General features: G+C 42.0%; 1 protein-coding gene across 1 annotated transcript in view; it reads right to left on the reverse strand.

Annotated features, from left to right (window-relative positions):
• The window catches only part of CDK20 (cyclin dependent kinase 20), a 14593-nt gene extending 6188 nt beyond the window's left edge, over positions 1–8405 (reverse strand). Inside the window, exons 1-3 of the mRNA XM_063431818.1 lie at positions 8257–8405; positions 598–711; positions 1–107 (exon numbers count right to left, since the gene is read on the reverse strand). Of these exons, the coding sequence (XP_063287888.1) occupies positions 1–107; positions 598–711; positions 8257–8331 (296 nt within the window). The 5' untranslated portion in view covers positions 8332–8405. The remainder of the gene's footprint in view (positions 108–597; positions 712–8256) is intronic.
• Between the last annotated feature and the right edge of the window lie 1808 nt (positions 8406–10213).

Raw genomic sequence — 10213 nt, forward strand, 5'->3', positions numbered from 1 at the left:
AGGGGTTGGTCTGAGTTCCGTATGACCTCGGAGAGGTCAGAAAGCATGTATTCAAAGACTAGGACAAAACCTGTGCCATGTGGGAACACCTCTCTCAACTTCACCACCTGGAGAAAGAGTAAGAATGGGGGGAACGCTAAACAAAAAAATACCAACTCAACAACCGTCAGCATGAAACAAACATAGAATAGCAAGAGTCCCAGCTTTCCAGGAGAACACATCCCATCACTAGGAACACGAGTAAGGTAAAGTCCCCAGTCATCTACCTGTATTCCACCACGTTGCAGGTAAGGCAGCATTTCAATGTATTTATCAATGCTGAGTATAGCACCTGGGCATGCTGCGGTTTCATTTTTCAGAATTTGGACAGACTCTACCAGCATCACAAGTAAGAAATCGGGGTGTGATGGGATCTCCCAAATACATTTCAATAAATTAATGTAATTAGTCCGGGCACCGAGACAGACAGGACAGATGGCAAGGGTTCAGAGACAGACATGGGCAAGAGTGAGGGCGCAGAGATGGAGGTGGGGATGAGGAGTACGTGGCACTGGGACTGAGGCCCGCAGGGAGGTCCGCATCAGTGAGAATACTCACATAAGGATTGTCCTCAATCTCACGTAGAGCTTTAATTTCTCTCAGAGCCTGGTTTGGGATTCCCTCCTCTAACTTTCTCAGGGCAACCTTCTTCAGGGCCACTGCCTCCCCCGTCTGGAACAATAAGAAGAGATTATGGATATAAAGCTGGTCATTGAGATAGAATGGGAGAATTAGGAAATATAGAGAGTATTAGGGGTATTTACTGAGATAGATGGGAGAATTAGGATATATAGATAGTATTAGGGGTATTTATTGAGATAGACGGGAGAATTAGGATATATAGATAGTATTAGGGGTATTTACTGAGAAAGATGGGAGAATTAGGATATATAGATAGTATTAGGGGTATTTATTGAGATAGACGGGAGAATTAGGAAATATAGAGAGTATTAGGGGTATTTACTGAGATAGATGGGAGAATTAGGATATATAGATAGTATTAGGGGTATTTACTGAGATAGATGGGAGAATTAGGATATATAGATAGTATTAGGGGTATTTATTGAGATAGACGGGAGAATTAGGATATATAGATAGTATTAGGGGTATTTATTGAGATAGACGGGAGAATTAGGAAATATAGATAGTATTAGGGGTATTTATTGAGATAGATGGGAGAATTAGGATATATAGATAGTATTAGGGGTATTTATTGAGATAGACGGGAGAATTAGGAAATATTGATAGTATTAGGGGTATTTATTGAGATAGATGGGAGAATTAGGATATATAGATAGTATTAGGGGTATTTATTGAGATAGACTGGAGAATTAGGATATATAGATAGTATTAGGGGTATTTATTGAGAGAGATGGGAGAATTAGGATATATAGATAGTATTAGGGGTATTTATTGAGATAGACGGGAGAATTAGGATATATAGATAGTATTAGGGGTATTTATTGAGAGAGATGGGAGAATTAGGATATATAGATAGTATTAGGGGTATTTATTGAGATAGACGGGAGAATTAGGATATATAGATAGTATTAGGGGTATTTATTGAGATAGACGGGAGAATTAGGATATATAGATAGTATTAGGGGTATTTATTGAGATAGACGGGAGAATTAGGATATATAGATAGTATTAGGGGTATTTACTGAGAGAGATGGGAGAATTAGGATATATAGATAGTATTAGGGGTATTTACTGAGAGAGATGGGAGAATTAGGATATATAGATAGTATTAGGGGTATTTATTGAGATAGACGGGAGAATTAGGATATATAGATAGTATTAGGGGTATTTATTGAGATAGATGGGAGAATTAGGATATATAGATAGTATTAGGGGTATTTATTGAGATAGACGGGAGAATTAGGATATATAGATAGTATTAGGGGTATTTATTGAGATAGACGGGAGAATTAGGATATATAGATAGTATTAGGGGTATTTATTGAGATAGACGGGAGAATTAGGATATATAGTTAGTATTAGGGGTATTTATTGAGATAGACGGGAGAATTAGGATATATAGATAGTATTAGGGGTATTTATTGAGATAGACGGGAGAATTAGGATATATAGATAGTATTAGGGGTATTTATTGAGATAGACGGGAGAATTAGGATATATAGATAGTATTAGGGGTATTTATTGAGATAGACGGGAGAATTAGGATATATAGATAGTATTAGGGGTATTTATTGAGATAGACGGGAGAATTAGAATATATAGATAGTATTAGGGGTATTTATTGAGATAGACGGGAGAATTAGGATATATAGATAGTATTAGGGGTATTTATTGAGATAGACGGGAGAATTAGGATATATAGATAGTATTAGGGGTATTTACTGAGAGAGACGGGAGAATTAGGATATATAGATAGTATTAGGGGTATTTATTGAGAGAGACGGGAGAATTAGGATATATAGATAGTATTAGGGGTATTTACTGAGAGAGATGGGAGAATTAGGATATATAGATAGTATTAGGGGTATTTACTGAGAGAGATGGGAGAATTAGGATATATAGATAGTATTAGGGGTATTTATTGAGATAGACGGGAGAATTAGGATATATAGATAGTATTAGGGGTATTTATTGAGATAGACGGGAGAATTAGGATATATAGATAGTATTAGGGGTATTTATTGAGATAGACGGGAGAATTAGGATATATAGATAGTATTAGGGGTATTTATTGAGATAGACGGGAGAATTAGGATATATAGATAGTATTAGGGGTATTTACTGAGAGAGATGGGAGAATTAGGATATATAGATAGTATTAGGGGTATTTATTGAGAGAGATGGGAGAATTAGGATATATAGATAGTATTAGGGGTATTTATTGAGATAGACGGGAGAATTAGGATATATAGATAGTATTAGGGGTATTTATTGAGATAGACGGGAGAATTAGGATATATAGATAGTATTAGGGGTATTTATTGAGATAGACGGGAGAATTAGGATATATAGATAGTATTAGGGGTATTTATTGAGATAGACGGGAGAATTAGGATATATAGATAGTATTAGGGGTATTTACTGAGAGAGATGGGAGAATTAGGATATATAGATAGTATTAGGGGTATTTATTGAGATAGATGGGAGAATTAGGATATATAGATAGTATTAGGGGTATTTATTGAGATAGACGGGAGAATTAGGATATATAGATAGTATTAGGGGTATTTATTGAGATAGACGGGAGAATTAGGATATATAGATAGTATTAGGGGTATTTATTGAGATAGACGGGAGAATTAGGATATATAGATAGTATTAGGGGTATTTATTGAGATAGACGGGAGAATTAGGATATATAGATAGTATTAGGGGTATTTACTGAGAGAGATGGGAGAATTAGGATATATAGATAGTATTAGGGGTATTTATTGAGATAGATGGGAGAATTAGGATATATAGATAGTATTAGGGGTATTTATTGAGATAGACGGGAGAATTAGGATATATAGATAGTATTAGGGGTATTTATTGAGATAGACGGGAGAATTAGGATATATAGATAGTATTAGGGGTATTTATTGAGATAGACGGGAGAAATAGGATATATAGATAGTATTAGGGGTATTTACTGAGAGAGATGGGAGAATTAGGATATATAGATAGTATTAGGGGTATTTATTGAGAGAGATGGGAGAATTAGGATATATAGATAGTATTAGGGGTATTTATTGAGATAGACGGGAGAATTAGGATATATAGATAGTATTAGGGGTATTTATTGAGATAGACGGGATAATTAGGATATATAGATAGTATTAGGGGTATTTATTGAGATAGACGGGAGAATTAGGATATATAGATAGTATTAGGGGTATTTATTGAGATAGACGGGAGAATTAGGATATATAGATAGTATTAGGGGTATTTATTGAGATAGACGGGAGAATTAGGATATATAGATAGTATTAGGGGTATTTACTGAGAGAGATGGGAGAATTAGGATATATAGATAGTATTAGGGGTATTTATTGAGATAGACGGGAGAATTAGGATATATAGATGGTATTAGGGGTATTTATTGAGATAGACGGGAGAATTAGGATATATAGATAGTATTAGGGGTATTTATTGAGATAGACGGGAGAATTAGGATATATAGATAGTATTAGGGGTATTTATTGAGATAGACGGGAGAATTGGGATATATAGATAGTATTAGGGGTATTTATTGAGATAGACGGGGGATTAGGATATATAGATAGTATTAGGGGTATTTATTGAGATAGACGGGAGAATTAGGATATATAGATAGTATTAGGGGTATTTATTGAGATAGATGGGATTAGGATATATAGATAGTATTAGGGGTATTTATTGAGATAGATGGGGATTAGGATATATAGATAGTATTAGGGGTATTTATTGAGATAGATAGAGGTTGGGTATTAATAGATGGTAGGTATGGTATTGGATTATTAATAGGTGGAGGTGGGGTATTATGGGTATTAATAGATGGGTATTGGAGTATTAATAGATAGAGGTGGGGTACTGGCGGTATTAATAGCTGGAGTATTAATAGATATAGGTTGGGTATTAATAGGTGGAGGTAGGGCATTGGGTGTATTAATAGAGATGGGGTATATAAGGGGTGTTATTGGGGTATTAATAGATAGAGGTGATGTATTGTAGTATTAATAGGTGAAGGTGGGGTATTGGAGTATAAATAGGTGGAGGCGGGGTATTAATTGATAGAGGTGGGGTATTGGAGTATTAATAGGTGGAGGTGGGGTATTAATAGATAGAAGTGGGGATTTAGGGGCATTAATAGATGGAGGTGGGGTATTGGAGTATTAATAGGTGAAGTTTTAGGGGTATTGGAGTATTAATAGATAGAGTTGGGGTATTAATAGGTGGAGGTTGGGTATTGAGGGTTTTAATAGATGTGGATTGGATATTGGAGTATTAATAGGTGGGGTATTAGGGGTATTAATACGTGGGGTATTAATAGGTGGGGTGGGGTATTAGGAGTATTAATGGGTGGGGGTGGGGTATTAAGGTTATTTATAGGTGGGGTGGGGTATTAATAGGTGGGGGAGGGGTATTTATAGGTGGGGTGGGGTATTAGGAGTATTAATAGGTGGGGTATTTATAGGTGGGGTGTTAATGGGTGGGGGTGGGGTATTAGGAGTATTAATAGGTGGGGGTGGGTTATTTATAGGTGGGGTGGGGTATTAGGGGTATTTATAGGGGGTTGGGGTATTAGGGGTATTTATAGGTGGGGTGGGGTATTAATAGGGGGTGGGGTATTAATAGGTGGGGTGGAGTATTAATAGGTGGGGTGGAGTATTAGGGGTATTAATAGGGGGTTGGGGTATTAGGGGTATTAATAGGTGGGGTGGGTATTAATAGGGGTTGGGGTATTAGGGGTATTAATAGGGGGTTGGGGTATTAGGGGTATTAATGGGGTATTAATAGGTGGGGTATTAGGGGTATTAATAGGGGGTTGGGGTATTTATAGGTGGGCTGGGGTATTAATAGGGGGTGGGGTATTAATAGGTGGGGTATTAGGGGTATTAATAGGGGGTTAGGGTATTAGGGGTATTTATAGGTGGGGTGGGGTATTAATAGGGGGTGGGGTATTAGGGGTATTAATAGGGGGTTGGGGTATTAGGGGTATTTATAGGTGGGGTATTAGGGGTATTAACAGGGGGTGGTGTATTAATAGGGGGTGGGGTATTATGGGTATTAATAGGGGGTTGGGGTATTAGGGGTATTTATAGGTGGGGTATTAATAGGGGGTGGGGTATTAATAGGGGGTGGGGTATTTATAGGTGGGGTTGGGGTATTAGGGGTATTAATAGGGGGTTGGGGTATTAGGGGTATTAATAGGGGGTGGGGTATTAGGGGTATTAATAAGGGGTTGGGGTATTAGGGGTATTAATAGGGGTTGGGGTATTAGGGGTATTAATAGGGGGTTGGGGTATTAGGGGTATTAATAGGGGGTTGAGGATTTAGGGGTATTAATAGGGGGTTGGGGTATTAGGGGTATTAATAGGGGGTGGGGTATTAGGGGTATTAATAGTGGGTGGGGTATTAGGGGTATTAATAGGGGGTTGGGGTATTAGGGGTATTAATAGGGGGTTGGGGTATTAGGGGTATTAATAGGGGGTGGGGTATTAGGGGTATTTGTAGGGGGTGGGGTATTAGGGGTATTAATAGGGGGTTGGGGTATTAGGGGTATTAATAGGGGGTGGGGTATTAGGGGTATTAATGGGGTATTAATAGGGGGTTGGGGTATTTATAGGTGGGGTTGGGGTATTAGGGGTATTAATAGGGGGTTGGGGTATTAGGGGTATTAATAGGGGGTTGGGGTATTAGGGGGATTAATAGGTGGGGTATTAGGGGTATTAATAGGGGTTGGGGTATTTATAGGTGGGTTGGGGTATTAATAGGGGGTTGGGGTATTAATAGGGGGTTGGGGTATTAGGGGTATTAATGGGGTATTAATAGGTGGGGTATTAATGGGGTATTAATAGGTGGGGTATCAATAGGGGGTTGGGGTATTTATAGGTGGGGTTGGGGTATTTATAGGTGGGGTTGGGGTATTAGGGGTATTAATAGGGGGTTGGGGTATTAGTGGTATTAATAGGGGGTTGGGGTATTAATAGGGGGTGGGGTATTAGGGGTATTAATAGTGGGTGGGGTATTAGGGGTATTAATAGGTGGGGTGGGGTATTAGGGGTATTAATAAGGGGGTATTAATAGGGGGTGGGGTATTAGGGGTATTAGGGGGTGGGGTATTAGGGGTATTAATAGGGGGTGGGGTATTAATAGGGGGTGGGGTATTAATAGGGGGGTATTAATGGGGTATTAATAGGGGGGTATTAATGGGGTATTAATAGGGGGGTATTAATAGGGGGTGGGGTATTAGGGGTATTAATGGGGTATTAATAGGGGGTATTAGGGGTATTAATAAGGGGGTATTAATGGGGTATTAATAGGGGGGTATTAGGGGTATTAATGGGGGGGTATTAATAGGGGGGTATTAGGGGTATTTATAGGTGGGGTGGGGTATTAGGGGTATTAATAGGGGGTGGGGTATTAGGGGTATTAATAGGGGGTGGGGTATTAGGGGTATTAATAGGGGGGTATTAATGGGGTATTAATAGGGGGTGGGGTATTAGGGGTATTAATAGGGGGGTATTAGGGGTATTAATAGGGGGGTATTAATGGGGTATAAATAGGGGGGTATTAATAGGGGGTATTAATAGGGGGGTATTAGGGGTATTTATAGGTGGGGTGGGGTATTAGGGGTATTAATAGTGGGTGGGGTATTAGGGGTATTAATAGGTGGGGTGGGGTATTAATAGGGGGGTATTTATAGGTGGGGTGGGGTATTAGGGGTATTAATAGGGGGTGGGGTATTAGGGGTATTAATATGGGGGGAGGGGGGTTGGGGTATTTATAGGTGGGGTTGGGGTATTAGGGGTATTAATAGTGGGAGGGGTATTAATAGGTGGGGTATTAATTAGTAGGGGGTATTAGGGGTATTTATAGGTGGGGTGGGGTATTAGGGGTATTAAAAGGGGGTGGGGTATTAGGGGTATTAATATGAGGGGAGGGGGGTTGGGGTATTTATAGGTGGGGTTGGGGTATTAGGGGTATTAATAGTGGGAGGGGTATTAATAGGTGGGGTATTAATTAGTAGGGGGTATTAGGGGTATTTATAGGTGGGGTGGGGTATTAGGGGTATTAAAAGGGGGTGGGGTATTAGGGGTATTAATATGAGGGGAGGGGGGTTGGGGTATTTATAGGTGGGGTTGGGGTATTAATAGGGGGTTGGGGTATTAATAGGGGGTTGAGGTATTAGGGGTATTAATAGGGGGTTGGGGTATTAGGGGTATTAATAGGGGGTTGGGGTATTAGGGGTATTAATAGGGGGTTGGGGTATTAGGGGTATTAATAGGGGGTTGGGGTATTAGGGGTATTAATAGGGGGTTGGGGTATTAGGGGTATTAATAGGGGGTTGGGGTATTAGGGGTATTAATAGGGGGTTGGGGTATTAGGGGTATTAATAGGGGGTTGGGGTATTAATAGGTGGGGTATTAGGGGTATTAATGGGGTATTAATTAGTAGGGGGTATTAGGGGTATTTATGGGTGGGGTATTAGGGGTATTTATAGGTGGGGTGGGGTATTAGGGGTATTAATGGGGGGGGGGTATTAATTGAAACCTCTATATGTTTTGCTTTAAAAACGATTCCGTGAGCTCCTTCCCCGATCCGACCCAGCAAACTGTACTGCTCCATGGCCGCTCCGTAACCTAGCAACAGCACTTCCGGCTTCCGGGTCACATGACGCAGTGTGAGAGCCACGCCCCTCACTGACTGAGCGTGGCCAACAGAGAGAGAGAGAGAGCCTGGCAGAGAGAGAGAGCCTGGCTAACAGAGAGAGAGAGAGCCTGGCTAACAGAGAGAGAGAGAGCCTGGCTAACAGAGAGAGAGAGAGCCTGGCTAACAGAGAGAGAGAGAAAGCCTGGCTAACAGAGAGAGAGAGAGAGAGCCTGGCTAACAGAGAGAGAGAGAGCCTGGCTAACAGAGAGAGAGAGAGCCTGGCTAACAGAGAGAGAGAGAGCCTGGCTAACAGAGAGAGAGAGAGCCTGGCTAACAGAGAGAGAGAGAGCCTGGCTAACAGAGAGAGAGAGAAAGCCTGGCTAACAGAGAGAGAGAGAGCCTGGCTAACAGAGAGAGAGAGAGAGAGCCTGGCTAACAGAGAGAGAGAGAGAGAAAGAGCCTGGCTAACAGAGAGAGAGAGCCTGGCTAACAGAGAGAGAGAGAGCCTGGCTAACAGAGAGAGAGAGCCTGGCTAACAGAGAGAGAGAGAGCCTGGCTAACAGAGAGAGAGCCTGGCTAACAGAGAGAGAGAGAGAGAGCCTGGCTAACAGAGAGAGAGAGAGCCTGGCTAACAGAGAGAGAGAGAGAGAGCCTGGCTAACAGAGAGAGAGAGAGCCTGGCTAACAGAGAGAGAGAGAGCATGGCTAACAGAGAGACAGAGCCTGGCTAACAGAGAGAGAGAGAGACTGGCTAACAGAGAGAGAGAGACTGGCTAACAGAGAGAGAGAGAGACTGGCTAACAGAGAGAGAGAGAGAGAGCCTGGCTAACAGAGAGAGAGAGAGAGAGCCTGGCTAACAGAGAGAGAGAGAGCGAGCCTGGCTAACAGAGAGAGAGAGAGAGCCTGGCTAACAGAGAGAGAGAGAGAGCCTGGCTAACAGAGAGAGAGAGAGAGAGCATGGCTAACACAGAGAGAGAGAGAGAGAGCCTGGCTAACAGAGAGAGAGAAAGCCTGGCTAACAGAGAGAGAGAGAGAGAGAGACTGGCTAACAGAGAGAGAGAGAGACTGGCTAACAGAGAGAGAGAGAGCCTGGCTAACAGAGAGAGAGAGCCTGGCTAACAGAGAGAGAGAGAAAGCCTGGCTAACAGAGAGAGAGAGAGCCTGGCTAACAGAGAGAGAGAGAGCATGGCTAACAGAGAGAGAGAGAGAGAGCCTGGCTAACAGAGAGAGAGAGAGAGAAAGAGCCTGGCTAACAGAGAGAGAGAGAGAGAGCCTGGCTAACAGAGGGAGAGAGAGAGTGAGAGAGCCTGGCTAACAGAGAGAGAGAGAATGGCTAACAGAGAGAGAGAGAATGGCTAACAGAGAGAGAGAGCTTGGCTGAGAGAGAGAGAGAGACTGGCTAACAAAGAGAGAGAGAGCCTGGCTAACAAAGAGAGAGAGAGCATGGCTGAGAGAGAGAGAGAGAGCCTGGCTAACAGAGAGAGAGAGAGAGCCTGGCTAACAGAGAGAGAGAGAGAGAGATTGGCTAACAGAGAGAGAGAGCCTGGCTAACAGAGAGAGAGAGCCTGGCTAACAGAGAGAGAGAGCCTGGCTAACAGAGAGAGAGAGCCTGGCTAACAGAGAGAGAGAGCCTGGCTAACAGAGAGAGAGAGCCTGGCTAACAGAGAGAGAGAGAGAGAGCCTGGCTAACAGAGAGAGAGAGAGCCTGGCTAACAGAGAGAGAGAGAGCCTGGCTAACAGAGAGAGAGAGAGCCTGGCTAACAGAGAGAGAGAGCCTGGCTAACAGAGAGAGAGAGCCTGGCTAACAGAGAGAGAGAGCCTGGCTAACAGAGAGAGAGAGAGAGCCTGGCTAACAGAGA

This window comes from Pelobates fuscus, chromosome 9 (assembly GCF_036172605.1).
Source record: "Pelobates fuscus isolate aPelFus1 chromosome 9, aPelFus1.pri, whole genome shotgun sequence".
NCBI lineage: Eukaryota > Metazoa > Chordata > Amphibia > Anura > Pelobatidae > Pelobates > Pelobates fuscus.